The 18974-nt window shown below is 37.7% G+C and overlaps 1 protein-coding gene across 3 annotated transcripts in view; it reads right to left on the bottom strand.

Moving 5' to 3' along the window:
* PDE10A (phosphodiesterase 10A) overlaps positions 1–18974 on the bottom strand; it is a 140283-nt gene that overhangs the window by 11926 nt on the left and 109383 nt on the right. For 2 of the 3 annotated variants that reach the window (XM_088142912.1, XM_088142907.1), the window contains exons 15-17: positions 18102–18185; positions 10435–10585; positions 2204–2359 (exon numbers count right to left, since the gene is read on the bottom strand). In XM_088142912.1, coding sequence (XP_087999038.1) covers positions 2204–2359; positions 10435–10585; positions 18102–18185 — 391 coding nt within the window. Of the gene's footprint in view, positions 1–2203; positions 2360–10434; positions 10586–11759; positions 11856–18101; positions 18186–18974 lie in introns of all 3 variants that reach the window. The other variant, XM_088142916.1, reaches the window with a different exon arrangement.

Here is an 18974-nt window from a genome sequence, read left to right on the forward strand (position 1 = left end):
CATATTATTGTGAACCCTTGTTTTAAGACTACCAAGACTATATTGGATCTATGTAGTAGCTCTTAAAACAAGGCATTGGATTTACCCATGTGTGTTTAAAAAAAAAACAACAGTACTGCTGAAACTTTAAGGATCTAAGGCATGGGTAGGCAACCATTTTGAAGTGATGAGCAGATTTGGAATTTTGAAAACATGTGATGGGTCTGTTGTAAGTTTTGAGTGGGTGCCAAAAACCCAAAGCAACACCCAAACCAGTTCCTAGTTTTTTTCTTTCTTTTTATTGTCACAATAAAAAGAAGGTAGAAGGTACGTCAATAATACTTTCCACTGAACTGTTTTTGCTCTCTTAATTCATTTTTAAGGCCTTTTATCTTTCACTCTGACATCACTTTCTGGGGAATATTCCAAATCAACACCTTCAACGCCTGCCAAGTCTATAGATAAGAGATATGGCCTCAGCTGCTTTTCCAGTCACTGAGTTTCTTAGTGAGGGTGAGAAACCTAAATTTTCCTTTCAGTTTTTACTCACTGTAAGAACCTAGCTGATCCCTCCTTCTTATCCATAACTCCCTTTCCCTTGTATCAACCTTGGGCCACTATCAGGTATTTGGTGTTGAAATAAGCTAGCCTGCCACTTTGGGCTTCTCTTTCCCTTCAATCTGGTAACCAGGGAGGTTCTCGTTCCTCCCTGTACCTGTGTTCCTTCTTTTGCAGGTGATTATTTGCCACCATTGGGTTGGACCTGTGCACCTGATTTAGATAGGAGCTGGTCTTCTCAATGCCATGAGCACTTCCCCTTTGGGCAAATGTCACCACTGGATTACTAATGCTAGGGACATTCCTGTCCCCTGAGGTTTCTACTGGGGGACTCTCTCCTTTGTCACCCTCTTCTTTGCCATCGGTTTCTAGATGTTCCCAACCTGATGACTGCTGGGCTGAACTGGTGATCAGCAGGCTTTGACTGAGATTCTTCCCTGACCCTGATAGGGGTAGTTGGCTGCACTCCAGCTGAATCCTCTAGCTGGTCCCAGCTGGAGTCTTGTGTAGCTGACTCAGCTGATGTTCTCCAGGTAGAGCCACTCTGGAACTTTCCACAGAATCAATCTAACCAGAAGTTGCTTCATCTAATCTATTATTCAACTAGCATGATAATAAATTTGCTATGGCCAGTCAATCTTGATCTTTAAATTCTAGTGAGATTTTAACTTTACCCTAGATCCTTTATTAGACCATATATAATTAGTTGATTGTTGCTGCCAATCATTTAATTTTGTCTTCAATTCTTATTGGAATCATTTGAAACAAAAAAAAACTAAGCCTTGGTAAAATGTTCATTTTTACTGTGCTGCTTCTTCCTATCCAGGATAGTTTCAACTCTCTCGATCTAATACTGTCTACCATTACACTTTTCCAAGAATTTTTTGACCTGTCTTCCGGAAAAAAAAACTGAATAATTCTGCCTCCTGTTCAATATGACAGCCCTTCAGATACTTGAAGATAGTTATCTTGTCTTCCCATAGTTGTCTCTTCTCCATACATAATATACCAAATGCTTCCAATTATGCCTCAAAAGTTTTCTTTTTTTCCAGGCCCCTTGGCTGCTCAGCAGAATTTAATTCGTATTTGGATACCTCTAAGTAGCAAAGAAGAAACCTATGATTCTCAGGATACTGCACACTTCCCTTTTCATGAAAATTATTGTGTTCTTGGGTCATATGAGCATGAAGTCAGCATTCTAAATAGGTACTGGGAGAAAATAATCTATAAGATTAAAAACTTATTATGAATTTGGACAAATGGGAGGGTGGGGAAAGAAAATAGTTTAATTTTTTTTTTTAAGTTATTCTGCCTGACACAAAATTGATAGGAAAATGAAGGTGAACTTCCTTTTCTACTTGAAGTCTTCCTAAGATTGCTTTGCAAATTTAATAAATCACATTTCAATGTGATCCTGTCCCTTAATCAAACATTTTTCTTTGGGTTTCACACTTTGACTTTTGCACTTCTATTTATTTTCAGAAAGACATACCCTGCACTGAACTGTGAAATAAACAGAATACTTTAAAGGCATAAGAGATTTGCCATATTAAAAAGGGAAATGTCCACACAGAGAATTTAAACAAACCCCCTGCAGCTAACTTTGCTATTATTTCTAGCTTTCTGAATTTAAACTCTTTTTTAAAAAAAATCTGGAATACAATACCTGCAGTATAGATACTGTCTGTGAAAAATGGTGCTGTTCCATGGTTGAGGTGGAATAAAGAGCTGCCAGTGGATGATCAAATTTCTGAAGATAGCTATTGCTGTAACCCCTGTGATCCAGGTCATGACATAAACAGGCAACAAGAAGACCCCTTCGCTAGAGAAGCAAGTAGAAATATGAAGTTAATCTTCAGATTAAATTTGTACCACTAGATGTCGCTCTCTACTAGTCCAGATACATAACTAATTCCATTAATATATAAAACACATAATTCAGGGACCAAGGCATTCATGAGTTTGTTGTACCTGGAATGATTGACAGTGGTAGAATTATGAATGATCAGTGCTAATATGTTTATGTGTTCTGATTACTGGATTTGTTTTAAGGTTATATTTTCTTATTTGGCACCATATTATTATATTTTCTTTTTGTTTGTGAGCCACTTAGAGGCAGGATGACTAAAAGCCTACATAATTAATAAATATAAATGATTCTCAGCCAATTAGCATAAAATGTTACGCTAAACACCATCGTGCCACTGAAAATAACAGCCCCTTGTTTGAGTTCATAAGAGGTAGTCTTATTATACTGAACCAGAACATTAGTCGAGCTGGTGGCATACAAGTTTAATTTATTATTATTATGGTTGGTTGCACAGTCAGCCAGATGTTTAGACTGGATTTGGCATTTTTATCCATCTATTGAGTCCTTCCCAAGGATCTGGGATAGGTAGATGTTGTTGTTTGCTGATGTTAAAGGTATTATTGTAGGATATAAGCTGTTCCAGGTAAAGATGCCTTTTGAAATTAACCGATGTTGATTTTGTCAATGCTGATGGTCTTCAAGTGGTGCTCCAGACGTTTTGGGATTGCACCTAAGGCACCTATAACTATTGGTAGTATCTTTGCTTTCTTTTGCCACAGTCATTCTACTTCTATTTGCAGCTCTTTATATTTTGTGATTTTCTCCAGTTCCTTCTCTTCTCTTCTGCTGTTGTCTATCGAGACTTTTTTGTCTTTCTTATCAACAATTGCTAAGTCTGGGGTGTTGTGTGGCGGGTGCTTGTCTGTTTGAATTCTAAAGTCCCAGAGCACTTTAGCTTCTTCATTTTCTATTACTTTGTTTTGTGGTCCCACCACTTCTTGCTTGGAGGCAAATGGTATTTCTTGCAGATATTCCAATGCACCATTGTTGCTCTTTTTGTCATGCCATTGTTTGTAGTCAGTCTGTGCAATCTTCTTGGAACAGCTAACTAGGTGGTCCGTTGTTTCTTCAACTTCTTTGCAGAGGTGGCATTTGCTGTCTGTTGCTGTCTACTCAATTCTGGTTTGATATGCATTTGTTCTTAAGGCTAGGTCTTGTGCAGGCAGAATTAGCCACTCTGTCTCTTTCTTCAACTTTCCTGCTCTTAGCCATTGCCAGGTCTTGTTGTTATCTGCTTTGCCTGCTAGTTTCTTTGTGTACTGGCCATGTAATACTTTGCCTTGTCATGTCTCTTTTCTATTCTTCATTTGGTCTTTCTTATAGGCCAGTTGGGTCTCCTTGGTATTCAGTTAGCCTTCATGGTGTACTAGCTTCAGTGCATCTTCTTCACTGTCCTTCAGATAGTCTTCCAATGCCCTTTTTTCTTCTTCAACTGTCTGGTGTACATTAACATTCCATGCCCACCTATGCTCCTTGTAAGTAGAGTCTGTCAATGTCACTGTGTGGATGAAGGGCATGATTCATTGTCATTATTTTTCTGCTCTTCCTATCCAGGGCTTTTAGTTCAGCTTGAGTCCAGTCCACTATTTCAACTGTATATCTAATGACTGGAATTGCCCAGGTGTTAATTGCCTTGATGGTATTTCTGCCACTGAGTTTGGACTTTAAGATCTTCTTCACTCTTCTGAAGTATTCACTACTAATCTTCTTCTTGACTTCAGTGTGCTTGATGTTGTCAGCCTGAAGGATGCCCAGGTATTTGTAGTGATCTTCTTCCTTGAAACTCTTGATGTTATTTCCATTGGGCATCTTGATTCCTTCAATGAAACTATTCACTATTCACTTGCACTATTTTTTCCCTGCTGATGGTAAGAGTGGCACATTTGTCCAGTCCAAACTCCATTGCAATATCTTGTCTGTATATTTGGACAGTGTTGAGCAGCGATTCCATTTCAGATGGCGTTTTTCCATACAGCTTCAGATCATACATTAAAGGAGGTGGAATAACCTGGCAGATGTTTTTGATGTTTGATAGCCATGGCCTAACTTGTTCAGTATTACTGACAGAGGAATCAATGCAATGGCAAACAGTAGTGGTGATAATGAGTCTCTTTGAAAGATTCCTCTCTTGATGTTAACCAGTCCCAGTCTATCACCATTGACCAGCAACTGTGTCTTCCATTGTGCTATTGATCTTTGCACAAAGCTTCTGATGTTTCTCCTGACTCCTTTTATTTCTAGGCACTCAATTATCCAGTCATGTGGCAGGGAGTTGAATGCCTTCTTGTAATCAATCCAAGCTACATTCAGGTTGGTCTTCCTTCTCTTACAGTTTTCCAAAATCATCTTGTCAATTAGGAGCTGATCTTTGGTCCCTCTGATGTTTGTGTGGTTTCCTTTCTGCCCAGATGGGCATAGTTTCAACTAGGTGCTGTTGGACTGCATCAGCTACCACACCAGTTAGCAATTTGAAAGCTGTTGGTAAGCAGGTAATTGGCCTGTAGTTGCCTGGTGTTGCCCCTTTTGCTGGATCTTTCATTATTAGGTAGGTTTTGCCAGATGTTAACCAATCTTCCATTTCACCTCCTTGCAGTATGTTGTTAAACTGCTTGGCAATGAGTGGGTGCAGAGCAGTCAGATGTTTTAACCAAAAACCATGCAGTTCATCTTCACCTGGTGTTGACCAATTCTTGATTTTCCTTGCTCTTTTCTCCACCATTTCTGCTGTTATTACAAGTTCTTTCATTTCAGCTTCTTTTTAATTCTTATCTACCTCCTTTATCCAAGCTGCATTCTTGTTGTATTTCTTTGGGTTGTCCCATAGCTGCGCCCAGAACTGCACTGTTTCTTCTTTGTCAGATGTTGACTGGTTCATTGCAGTCTCTTCATTTATAGATTGGTAGAAATGTTTCTGATTTGACTGAAACTGAAGATTCGGCCTGTAGCATGCAATTCGAGCTTTGTATCTGATCTTCTTAGCTATGGCTGTTATTTGCTGCTTTATTATTTCCAGTGCTTCCTTGATCTTCTTTGTTTCTAGGTGATATTTCTTGATCAGGTATTCTTTGGTATTTTTGTTCTTCAGCTTCTTTTCTTTCATCTGTTCTAGCTTGCTTGCATCTGATCTTAGCATGATCTCATTTTCCAACCTGATCTTCCATTTTGGTGGTGCACTGTTTGGCTTTTTTTCTTGTTTGTTGATTTTGCATCCAAGGTATTCAGTTATAACTGCATCCGTGCTGTACATCAATTGGTTTGTTTCTTGCAGTGAGCTGGTGCTTATATTTGATATTACAATATTGGCATCTTTTAATACTTGTGCTAGCTGTTTCTTTGTAGCAAACTTCAATGCAGGCAACCTTATTCTGTTGTTTTGCTGCTGTTCTAGATGCTCAGTTATTCTTTGTTTCAATTCCTCTTGTTTTTTAGTTAGAGGGTTTTGTTCTTTCTGAGGAGAAGGCTCGACCGTCTCAGCTACTTCTGGCAAGGCTTTGATTTTTTTGCCCTGGGTAGACCTTTGCATTTCTGGAAATTCTTGCAAACCCTTAGGATTATTCACATCTTAGTTACTTGGGAGAAGTCATGGACTAACAATGTAATTTTCTGTATATTTTGCAAGTAGTCTAGAACTAAGGTGTAGACCCTTATCAGGTGTCTGAACTATATTTGTATCTTGGTTTAATAATACAAGAAACATGTGACTATTTCCCTGCCAGCATTTTATAAGTCACTGAATACCTGGATGTTCCCTCAGGCACAGGGTCTGGAGGTTAGGTGAGCTAGTCACTGTGATTTTGTGATTTTTATTATTGGAGTTGGGTTTGTCCTCAGCCATTATTTCATCAAGTTTTTGTTTTAGCTTGCTTTTGATCCTTTGTGTGCTGCCTAGAGTTGAAATTGTGAGATAGGTGGCTATACAGGTAGCCCTTGCTTAACTACCGGAATTTCCATTGCTAAGTGATGCAGTTGTAAAACATCACTTAGCGACAGCAATCCTGGCAGTTCCCATTGCCGTCATTTAAGCAAGGATCACGGGTCATTAAGTGAGGACCTCCTTGCAACTTCCTCCTGGCTGCAAACAAGCCGAGTCAATGTGGAAACCAGCAGGAAGTTGCAAGTCCCAGGAGGCTTGCAAGCAGGCCGGCAGGCGGAAACTGGTTGCTGCGGCACAAGTGCAGCGGGGTCAGGGGAGCTGCTGCTGGGTGATGGAGGGTGCACAAGCAGCCACCATGAGTGGGGAGGTGTTCTGTGGGTGTGCGCACGCTACAGAATACAAGATCCCTGGGATCTGGGCTCCTCAGGAGAAAAGGCTGTGGGAGTGGGAGTGACATACAGGTGCATCTTGCAACCTTCCCTGCCAGCTTCCCCATTGACTTTGTTCATGGGAAGCTGGCAGGGAAAGTTGCAAATGGCAATCAAGAACCACAGGATGCTGCAACTGTTTTAAGCAAGAGCCGGTTGCCAAGCACCCAGATTACAATCACGTCACCACAGGAACGCTGGACCTGCTGGAATGTCAAAAACCAGTCGTAAGTACTACTCATTCAGTGCCATTGTAACTTTGAATGGTTGGGGACACTTCCTGTGGGAGTCACGGCAAGCTGACGTCCTGTCTGTGGCAGGACAGCATTTGTGAGCATAGTTATGGCTGGATGCTAGATCCGGACCAGCGAAATCTCTCTGGAAAAGGAGAGATTGTTGAGATTCCCACATGGCTTCTTACAGCTGCTACTCATGAGTAGACTGCAGAAATTGCCATTTTGCGGTCAGCTTATGAATGGAGTGGCTGGGAGTCGGGATTTCATCAAGCTCACACTCGCAAAGCAGCTTTTTATGGACATTAAGCTTGACTGACCCTCATTTCTTAATCACTTTTCTGGAATTATTATTTGTTTTTGTTTACTGGAGATATTAAGACTCTTCGGATCAGGTTTTACTGCACTTATCGGGTTAGTCTCCTTAGAGAAAAGAGTAAATGTGATTTTAAAAGCTTCAAAAATATATGGGTTTTTTTGGACTATGCATCAAAAGGGTGCTTGGTATATGGATTTTGGAAAGTTAACAATGGATTAAGAGGCCAGAGGGATTTGGAATTATAGCTTTAAATTAATTAGAAGATAATTTCTCATGGGAAAATTGCGATTGCTTTGGCTCTTTAAGCTAAGAGCTTGAAGGTTGGACACTAGAGGGAGCTAGAGGGTAAGGAATATGGAGCAGACACAGAAATTGAAGCAGAAATCTATATTGCATCTGTTTGAATACTTTTCTACTAAACTTCTTCTTAGAATGGATCAGTTGATTGACAGGTTGGACAGAGTGTGTTGTAATGAAGATATAGAACAAAAACAAATTGCACAGATGTTTATAAAATTGTCTTGAAGGGGGACTTAAATGTAACACAAATGGATCTGATGGATGACCAATTCCCTAAAGGAGTTGTACAGATATTACACCAGGAAATGGATCTGGATAATTTTTTTTATTATTGGATATTCAAAAGAGCTCTGTAAGGTTTTGAAGGACTTTATTAGAAGTGACAAACGAAAGGATAAACTTTACTCATTGGCTATACAAACAAAATTGGTGCAGGTTCAGAAAGATTTTTGCCTTGAAATGCAGATAATCAGCAAATTACCTCTGGAACTCTTTTTGAAAGGGTTAAAGAATATTTTTAAGAACTCAGGGAAGGAATACAAGGTCAGCTTGTTTGATCAGGGCTAAAAGAAGAAGATAGTTCTGGTGGCCCTTACCGGACTTTTGCTGACAATGAACGATTGACAAAATATTTGGATTTTTTTTTTTTTTTAACCTAAGAGATGAGCTATGGGGAGAGATTATGTTGTATTTAGAGATGGTTATAAGATATTAAAATTGTTTCTACTTGCTGGGATAAAGAGGGAAGTTCTTTCTTTTTCTTTTTCTCTTTTTTTCCTTTTCTTTTTTTCTGATCTGCCTCCCCTTCTTTTATATTTTTTTTCTGTTTGTATTTTTTGTAGCTTGTATTGGCTTTTAATCTTTTCATTTATAATTCTTAATAAACTTATTTTTTAAAAAAATAACTTCGGTCGCTGAACGATCGGTTGTTAATCAAGGACTACCTGTATAAGTTGATTAAATAAACAAATAAAATTGTCCAGTTGGATCTTCATGTTGCTTCTTCATCCTTTATCTTTATTCATGTGCCCCTCCTTATTCATGTGTTACAAAAACCCAGGAAGTCATCAATGTACTGAGAAGTTGATTTAAGATCCTGGTTTGTTCTGAACCTGGTAACCCCAGTTCTCCAGTTCAACAACAACCATGAACTAAAGTTCACTTAATACTTTGGGGGTTAACAATGGTATACCAAAAGGGAAAGGGCAAAAAAACTGCATGCATAGGAACAGGCAGGTTCCTGTGTGCTTCCCACCTCGAATAACTGGCTGTTGCTGAGAACAAGAGATATGATGTTGTCCTACGTCCTATAATGGGACAAGTGAAGACCTGTAATATAATCTGCAATTGTACTCTGAGGACTGTACTAATTTGGGGTAGTAATAAAACATAAAATTTAATGATTGTTGTTTCTTCTGATGACAGCTGAATTAATTCCTTTTCATTAAAGCCATTTACTCTGTCTCTCGGGTGAATAAAATAGAGTAGCTGTCCAATGAAGCATGCCCTTCACCAACACAGTTTTTCTGAAAAGACAGATGCAACATTCCTGTCCCAGGAAATCCTGTATCGGTTGCTGGGATTTTAAAGTCAGCCAACCCCATTTTCTCTACTGCAAGCCAGGGGATGCGGGGCGGGGGAAAGCAGAGTACAATTGGAACTGGGCTAATGCTGTAAAAACAAAACATATTTTGAGAATACAAACTAATAAGCAAAATTCGTAACATTTTTTCAAAAGGGGGAGAGGAGAGAGACAAAGATTATAAGAGAAAGTAGTCATAAGCCTCTGACCTACAGAAAATCTGGTATGAATAATTACTAAGCAAACAAAGCCTACTTTGCCCTGTCCTTCTTGGTTAATAGTCATACTTCAATCTTTCACGGAGTTGAGTTCTTTTTTAAACCCAAGTTTATTATTGTCACTCTTGGAGAAAGTCTTAAAGGTTAGTTTCAACCATTAATTTTAAATTGATCCTGATGTCCTTTATTATTCCAAACCAAATCATTCTTTCTATACATTTCCCAACCATTTATCTAGCTGAGCATAAATACTGTAGTATTCTGTTCTGAAGATATCCAAACATTTGGGCACTTTTCATTTCATAAGCATTCCATATTTCTGTATTCTTCCAGTTTGACTAATGTTATACTAAGGATGCTGAATATTTGCAATTTTACCCAGAAATCAGTGTTCAGATGTACAACTCATTATGGCTGCATTCATGTTCAACCTTGTATTTGAATAATACTCCTTGTACTCAGAAGGCTTATTTCTGACTAACCAAATATTCTAGAACTGTACAATGAGTAACATCATCATATTATTTCACCATTTTAAGATCCTGTTTACTTTTGTTTCATGTAACTTTATACACATCCTCTTTGAAATGGCACCATTACTTATATCAAGGATGTGTCTCTATTTTGGATAAAGGCCAAATATTAAAGTAGGTTGCTTCAGAAATATTAAGATCTCCTCTGAAGTAAAATAGACTAAACCTGTAAAGCAGACCTAGTTTATAGGGTCAAGGCAGTGTCAGAACTGACTTAGACAATTGCCACAGAATTAAAAATAGAAGCCACATTCCCCAAAACAATTCTTGATGGCAGGTTGCCCTATGCCAGAAAACCCTACCCTAGGAGGGGCTTGGTGGGCTAAATATTTTCTCCGTTTATACGCATAGGGAAAATAAGCTGCACTCCGAGAACAGCTGGAGCAAGAAGTATGTATGGGGGAGGGTGGGGATACTTCCACAGCAAGATCCTGTAAAATCAGGCCTAGCCTGAAACAAAGATGTCCCATTTTCAAAGTGGTTTCGGGAGCCTTTTCTTCTGCTTTGCACTTGATCCTGAGGGAAAAAATCTACACTTACTTCTATGTCTGTGAAAATCCTGTGGTTGTGCTGAAGAATAGCATACATGCAATGCGCAACTGTGATGGCATGTTTCCAGTTGTGATAGGGCACCCGACGGTAGTTCTTCTTTACAGACATCGTGAAACGACATAGTTTTTCTAGGTCAAAACTTGAAAGAAAAAAAGGAATTGGATGAAGCATACGGAAGGAAAAGAGAAGAGTACTTTTAATCAAAACTTCTATTTACTTTTTTAAAAAATATCTTCCAGTATTAGCATTACAAAAAAAATGAACTTTTCAGTGGATTTATTTTCTCATCAGTTGGGCCAAGTTATTTCAGTTCTACAGTACTGCAAGTGCAAGGTAAGAGGTTATATTGAAAGAAGTAGAGGCATATTCAAGTGTGAGTTCAGAAGTTTCCTCTCTTTCATTTCCACCCAAACCACAATGATAAATATATATTTTCATGTATTGCAGATATACATTATGCAAAATATCTTAAGTTCTCCATTCTTCTGTCAGATAAATTTCCTGCATTCTTCATATTTTCAAAGCATTTGGATAAAAACAATTATGGCAGATTTCTCTTAAAATGCCTCTATTTATAGCAGAGATTAGGTCACACTTGATAATGGCTAACCAGCCAGCAAATCAACAGAGGAGGAGACTTTGGATGCTAAATCAGAAAAAAGGCAAGGAAATAATCTTGCACCTCTGCTTGAATAATGAAAATAGGCTGTCATTAGTATCTTTGTGGGAGATGGACTGAAAGAAATGGGAAGAGTTTTGAGAACCTAGGCTTTACTTTGCCATCTGTATCTGCTAGAAATGTATTTGTGTATGCTTGCTATAGTTTTCCAAGGAAGCCAACGTATATTTCTTACTCTCAAGCAATTTCAGTGCAGATGTATGAGAAGTGTGGAAATAAAGATAAATAGGCTCAACTTTCTTCTGTTGTTAGGCAGGATAGTATTTTGCACATTCCACTGAAAAATCTTGAGAAGCACATTCTAACTCATACATGAGAACGGAACAGCAGAACTGCATGTCCATGTCAGAGTCCCACAGAGCTTTCAGTTAGAACCCTGAAATTTGAAACTGAAAAAGAAAGTAGCTTTTGCTTTTTCTTCTTCTTCTTCTTCTTTTTTAAGAGTAAGCATTTTAAGTGATAGTCACAAGTAATCATGCTAGTTGAAGCCCTACATTTCAAGAATTTGGTTCCTAGAGTAAATCATATTTTTTTTAATTCCTGCCAGCCACCCGCCCGCCCGCCCGCCCACAGACAAGTACACACACATACTGCATCTCTTCAAAGCTGCGTCCGGGCTAAAAACTCTAATTACCCTTCCTCCATAATATCAGATTCCATATAAAGGCTCAATGCTGACATCATAGTACTGCAATCTTCTCTGGTGTTAGCCTTTCGCCTTCTGTTCATCCTGCATGTGCAAAACGGGGCAGACTTACATGGCAGGAAAGAGAACTCCCTTGCCACTATGGTTACAATTCAAACTAAGACTTAACTGTTGAACACACTTTAAAAATCAAAACTAAAAAATTGGTTTGGTCAATGTTTTCAAATCATTTACGTGCTTGGTAATGTTATTGCTATGTATAGCTAATGCCTTAATGAAATGCATTTAGATATCTTCTGATGTCAGTGGAATTTATTTCCAAGGATGCATGCTTATGATAACAAACAGAGGTTACTTTAATGTTCAATCAAATCAAAGCTGAAATGTCTAACCAGATCAGAGGTTAAGCAAAAATTAGAATTATACCTTTGGATCTATAGCTCCTTCAGTCAAATTATAGGACTTTCTGACAGTAAAAGTCATATGATCATTTTTAAAAATGTACACTGATTTAAAATACAGAAAGTTAAAGTGCAGAAACTAAAAGCCTGCATTCAAAAAATCAAAATCCCCACATAAACTTCATTAAAACATTTATATGAATTTATTCAAATAGAAAGTAAGCTTTTATGATAGATGTATAAGCTAATATGGTAATCCTATAACTATCCATCTATTCAGAGAGGATTACTTACAGATTCATTCTAATGTTTTGAAAAACTTCTGAATATATTCAATGAAGTCAATTTCTTTAAAGACATTTAGAAGTAGAACCCTCTGGCTTTCCAAAATAAACAAACAGGAAAAGCATTTCAAGTGTATGACTATTTCCTGATCAACAGTTTTGCTGATGGTAATAATTTCAAAAATTAGAGGGAGTGGGGCATTAAAATGCTTGCTCTTCTAGTTTGGAAATTCACGTATCATCCCTAAAGCCCTCAAGATCAGGGGGCTTCAATGGGTATCCCAGCTTTCTTGAAACAGAGTATGTGGATTGATCATTTTATCAGTTCTTAAAAAAGGATGGATTTCCCAAAAGTTCACATAGAACACTTTTTAAAAAACCTAAGTGCATTATCAGGTGATTCAGAAGAACTAGATCAAAATTCTATTTCAAATATTGTTTGTTCCTGGGTAGAAAGAGCAAATTAGGGGTGGAATTTTGAGTAACATGGCTACAGGACAGATCTAGGCTACAAAAGCGATCAGAGGCTTCCTCCCTCTGCCAACTCCCTCTATTTGGTAAACTTCATGGTTCTAATCAATTAAAAAAAAAAAAAGATCTCATAGGCATAGTAAGTTCCTGCCCTCTGGTTATTCATTCTCAATATCCTCAGTTTAACAAAAAATGTTACTGCAACAAGGTACACATTTCTGTTTGCAGAAATTATTTTATGCATGCAATTTATCTATAGTGTCACTCCCAACGGACTCTTATTTAGTCAGAAAACCTTGATAGCACATGCCTCTCAAAGACCACATCCGATTTCTATCAGATGGAATAATATTTATCCAAAAATTATTCCTTAACTTTTTTTTTTTCTGATTACAAGCACTGAAGAGATAGTAACAGAAATATATATATGTATAGCCATACTATGAAAAAATATGGGGGTGGGGAAGACCCTTTAAAATAATTCTCCCCATCAAAAGCTCTGCAGGGCTCTGAAGCACACATGGAGATCTGCACAAGCTGGAACTGTCCCATTCACTTTATTTCTCCTGATGCTGAATTAATGGAGCAGTTCTTGCTCATACTAGAGATGTGAAAGCCTGGGGAAAAACAGTGGGGGGAATTTCTTGGCTTCTTTTTTTTCCATTTTCCTAATAAAAAAAAGAGGAAATTTGGAGAAAATTTTTAAAAAGTATAAATATACTCAATATAAAAGCCTTTTATGGTACACTTTTAGCATATTGTTTTAATTCTGCTCTACTCCCTTAAAGGGATTTTAAAACTTAAGTCACTATTTAAGAAAATCTATAGTCTTTAGTAGTAAGCACTGCATGTATGTGTATGTATAATATACTGTGTATCTTGCTGTTCCAAGCAGGAACAGCATACACTGAATGACACAACCACGTAGCTGGCATTGTGTACAGGAACATCTGCACAATGCATGGGCTAGACCCTCCCAAGTCCAGATGGGAGATTCCACAGAATGTCGTGGAGAATTAATAAGGCTAAGATCCTGTAGGACGTCCAGATCCAGACAGACAGGCAGGTACTGGCCAACCAGTCATCATGGTAGTAGACAAGGACCAGAAGACAGCAGTGGTGATAGATGTAGCAGTGCCAGGTGACAGCAACATCAGGAAGAAGGAGTATGAGAAGCTGGAGAAGCAGCAGGGCCCGAAGGAGGAACTAGAGAGGATGTGGAAAGTAAAGGCCAAAGTGGTCCCAGTGGTGGTAGGGGCACTCGGGGCTGTGACTCCTAAGCTGGGAGAGTGGCTCCAACAGATCCCAGGAACAACATCAGAGCTCTCTGTCCAGAGGAGTGCAGTGCTAGGAACAGCTAAGATACTGTGCAGAACCCTCAAACTCCCAGGCCTCTGGTAGAGGACCCGAGATTGAGGTAGACCCATACCACCCATAGGGGTGAGGCAGGATTTTTTTTTATGCCTACTTTCAGATCCTCTGTAGCATTTAAAAGAAATTTGTCTGTTTTTGAAAATATGCACAGAATAAAGAACCTATTTTAGAGCTGTGAAAACCTTCTGTTCTCTGAGGTTCATGCAGGTAAAAATGAACGTTCCTAATCTGAAATTATTAGTATTTCAGAAACTCAGATTACAGAAAGAAAGCTGGCATTTCAAAGTTTGCTTAGAGTCTTTTTCTGTAACATTTATTGTTTGTGTTTATTATGTGTTATGGAAAATATTATTAGAATATGTAATAATATCAGGTTTTCTATTACTTGTGAAAACTGAGGGAAGTTATGAGGCTGACACCAGCCTTTATCCAGAAGCAAATTGAAGGGATCGTTGTTAAGGGCATGTTTCATATGTACTTCTTTGTCAGCACTGGTATTGTAAATTAATAATGTTTCTTCTGTTTCTGAATAATTCTCATAGGAAAAGACTGTTTCTTTGTACAAATTGTAAATTTTCCCTTATGTTTGTATTGTATATCCTAATAAAGTTCTTTGTGGAGTATGCTTATTCTACAGTTACAATATAGACACTTTTTTTTTATGTATCAGCTTGCCACTCCATGACAGATGGATGCATCTACGCATCAAGTGCAAAAGGACAGCTTGCTTACTTGCAACTGTTGTTCTTCACCTGGTCATCTGCATATTCACATATGGGGGTTCTGACACCGACATCCTTGGGAATGGTCTATAGCTTAGTTCCGGTGGCAGAAAAGCACCCTTCTACTGTGCATCCCCATAAGATTTATTCTTATTTACCTCCATTTATTTTGACAAGTGTAGTGACACCTCCACAGGCAGATCACTGCATGTGAGGGAATGATAGCTATATGAATTAATTAAAAAATTACAGGAACAGATAAACAGCCTGTCCTCTTGCATCAGGTCCTCTATGCATCACATGTGTAGCAACTGGATTTGAAGCAGGAAAGGAACTTTGGATCTGGCATGGGCACACTCACACCACCTATCAGCAGCACATGCCTCTTCTTGTTGCCACCTCATAATGCTGCCTGAACTCAAACACGTATTTCCTAGGATTGGGCAGCTACCATGTGAGACCAGGAAAAGATGTGGTTTCTTTAAGATGCCACTGACAGGTACAGTGAATGTGCCCACACCAGATCCAAGGTACCTTTCCCTCTTGGGATCAGAATGCCTATGCATCATGTTTACCAGAGATGGGGCAGGCATGAAGTAGAAATGAAAGCACAGATCACCCATAGACAGCATCTGATGTGTTTGGGAAATGCAGATAAGAAAAATGTAGGCAAAACAATATCTTGGCTAAGGCAAACACTTAAAACAATAATCTGCATTTCTGCAGGTTGTTGCATATGTTATCCTTTTGAAGAAGATAACTTGCATAATAAGCTGTGGTGATAGCTAAAAATAAAAACTTTTATAGTCAAAAGATAAAGTCAAAGCAGAAAGAACTTACTCCACAGTGAGTATGCTGGCACCCAAGCGAAATAGCATCTCTACAGTGTAATCAGAAATATGTTCTCTTTTAGTTTTCTTTACTTTCCTTTATATTTTAAATTTGTATTGTTTTTACTTTGTAAAAAAACTTCTTTAAGAAAAATTAATTAATTAAAAAAAAGAAATATGTTATTCCGCATTCAAAATGCAGTTTTGAATTTGAAACTGCAGTTTTCAATTCTAAGTACATATTCCACATTCAAGCCTGGGAGGGCTCATTGCTGTAGCAATGGCAGTCAAAAGGAACTGAGGTAAATAACAGTAAATCCTATGGACGTGCAAGTGGGGAAATGCCTCTCTAGACCTGGCAAAGCCCAGCTCAGATCTAGAATGTCATGGATGTCTGTGCATGAACAGGAAATTCGGAAATGTTATATACAGAAACAGTGAAGAAGAACCAGCTGTAAACTCTAGTTTCCAGAAGACTTTTTGACCCAGCAAGTGCCTCTGTTAATTGAAGAGAAGGGGAATATAGTAATTTCAGCTGATTCCTCCTTCCTTTGTTGACCTCCGTGCTGCATAAAAATCTGCTCCAACAGTTTGGGAGAACCTTCAGATCATCATGGAATGTAGTAGAGGGTCTGGATGGAGAAGGTCCAATTTGTGAAAATCACCTTCCTTCCACTAACCAAGATATCTACCAGTTTAAAACTCTTCTACGAGCAGAAGGCAATTTTTTAATTCATTAAAAGACATCACTTGGTACATCCACTGTTTTGGGCATTACAAAGATATACCTTTAAATGTCAGACACAGTAAAATGGTGATTTAATGTGCTAATACAGACATAATGCATTTCATTTCTTAGAGAAATAAAATAAACTTAGAATATAATTAATAGATCTTCAAAGATTTCTGTTTTTCCCACAATCATCAGGGGAAAACATAATTTTCCCCTGCACCTCTTTGAACACTTCAGCAGTACTTTTACACCTCTAGTTCAGAGACGTGTCCATGTGTGTATCAGAGTTCCCAAACATGATCTTGAACTGCTGGATCATGTTTAATGTGTTTAAATGTATAACACTTAGGTTAAAGTTGGTTGCTTGATTTGTGTATGGCTATTAACTGGCCTTTATGTATATAAAATCACTATGACAAGTTATTTCATACTGACATTTCAGTGCTGCAGCTTTGCCGCCCTACCCACACACAACCACTCCTTTGACCATATGCAGAATCTGCTCAGAAGATCAAGAATGTTGATCCCAATACCATCACTAACACTCCAGCTGGACATCTCTGAATTTTTAAGTACATTTTTTCTGACCTTGACATTTGTCTTTATTCTTCCATCTTTGAGAAAAATAGAAAAGAGGTAGTTTCCTCCATCTTCCAATATAAAATACCACTGAGAACAAGTTTGGCCAAAAAATTATTTTCTTTTTCTTAGAAGGCCCTAGCTATATTAATTATTAATCTTTACTATAGAGTCCACACGCTGCTTTTCTCATTCATGTTTGTTGGTCCAAAGGATTCCTCTTTTGTTACCTTAATTATTCTCTATCCAACTATTAACCTTCTAGGGCTAGATTACAGAATTCTGACCATAAACCACCCCATTGCCAATGTCAGCAGTGTGATGGGACACACAAACACACAGACACTCTGCAGCCCCAGGGGGGAAGTTAATCAAGACTTCATCCAGTCTACTTGCATCCCAGATGGCTGAACTGGAGTCAGTCAATGAAAAAGCTACAGTGCCTGACTTCCCCAACATAGCATCTTCCAGATGTTTTGAACCACAGCTCCCATCAGCCAGAAACTGCATGACCATCAGCATGGCAATGAAAGAAGCTGTTGGTGCACAAGAAATGTAGCAAAAAGGAAAATAAGTCTGTTCAAACTAACTTAATTATTCAACTACACAATAAGATATACATAACTCAGTTCCTCTCATGAAAGTTCTTTGGTAATTACCTCTACAGGTACATGAAAATAACTCTTAATCCAGTCATTCTTGTGAACTAAAAACACAAGTTGATATGATACAAGATTTTTTAGAATTGAGGATAACTGTTTTCTGATAGAAAAACAGAGTTTACTTTTTAATAGAATAGGAATGATAAAGCAGAACTGGAAATAGGATTTTCAAAATAAAATGATCCCATATACCCAAATCAAATAAGTCAATATATATATATACAGTATATTTTTTTTTTAAAAAAAAAATAAAATTTTAAAAAAGACATCATACCAGCCTAGTCCACAACATTGATGGATCATATAGACAAAAATTGCTGGCCAAAAATCTTCATAAGGACTAATGTCAAAGTGGAATCTGTTAAAAAAAGAAATATAAAATTAGGAGAAATAAAACTATTTGCATATTTACTAAAGTTATGAATATACAAAGCTAGTTTCATTTATCAGAATTGCTTCTTTTGAACATTAACAAAAGTTCCTTCTGTCAAGTAGCAATAATGCATATTTGATTCATACTGGCTTCTAACAGAAATATGTAACCATCTCATGTATTAATAAGTTTAGTTCTTTATAAAACAAAACAAAAAATTGCTAGAACTTGTTAAATGAGACTACTTGTGTGGGAAAAGAGAATAGAGACGCTTCAGATAGCGGCACTTCCATAACATCTATCACCAACCTCCCAAATAATTTCTGTACCATTTTCAGACTATGGATGGGAGGGATGAAGAAGTCCACTTCCACCGGAGCCATTATGTATATGTCTTGGATCCAATTAAATATATGTAAGTTCCCTGACAAATTTTATTTGAAGCATGATTTAAAAACAAAATCCATATTTCTAGATTTCTTAGCTGGATAGAGAAGAACATATTCTTTATGACAGCTGTCAGAATTTGAAGAACCTTGTACTATCCACAAAGAAGACCCTTTATGGAGTATCCCAAGAAAAAAATAATAATAAAGGAAAACATAACTTCCCAGGCTTTGAAAAAGAAAAACAAAAGCTGCATGTAAAGTATGATGAATAAATATTTAGAAATCTGAATATCCAATTAGAATAAATTATTGTATTGATGATAATGAATAACCAAGAAAACAATTATCAGACAAATCAATCCAGAGTTCTCAGTTGAAGTACAAA

This window comes from Python bivittatus, unplaced genomic scaffold (assembly GCF_059951505.1).
Source record: "Python bivittatus isolate LINGU-HERP-01145 unplaced genomic scaffold, Pbiv_v1 ctg000020_np1212, whole genome shotgun sequence".
Classification (NCBI taxonomy): domain Eukaryota; kingdom Metazoa; phylum Chordata; class Lepidosauria; order Squamata; family Pythonidae; genus Python; species Python bivittatus.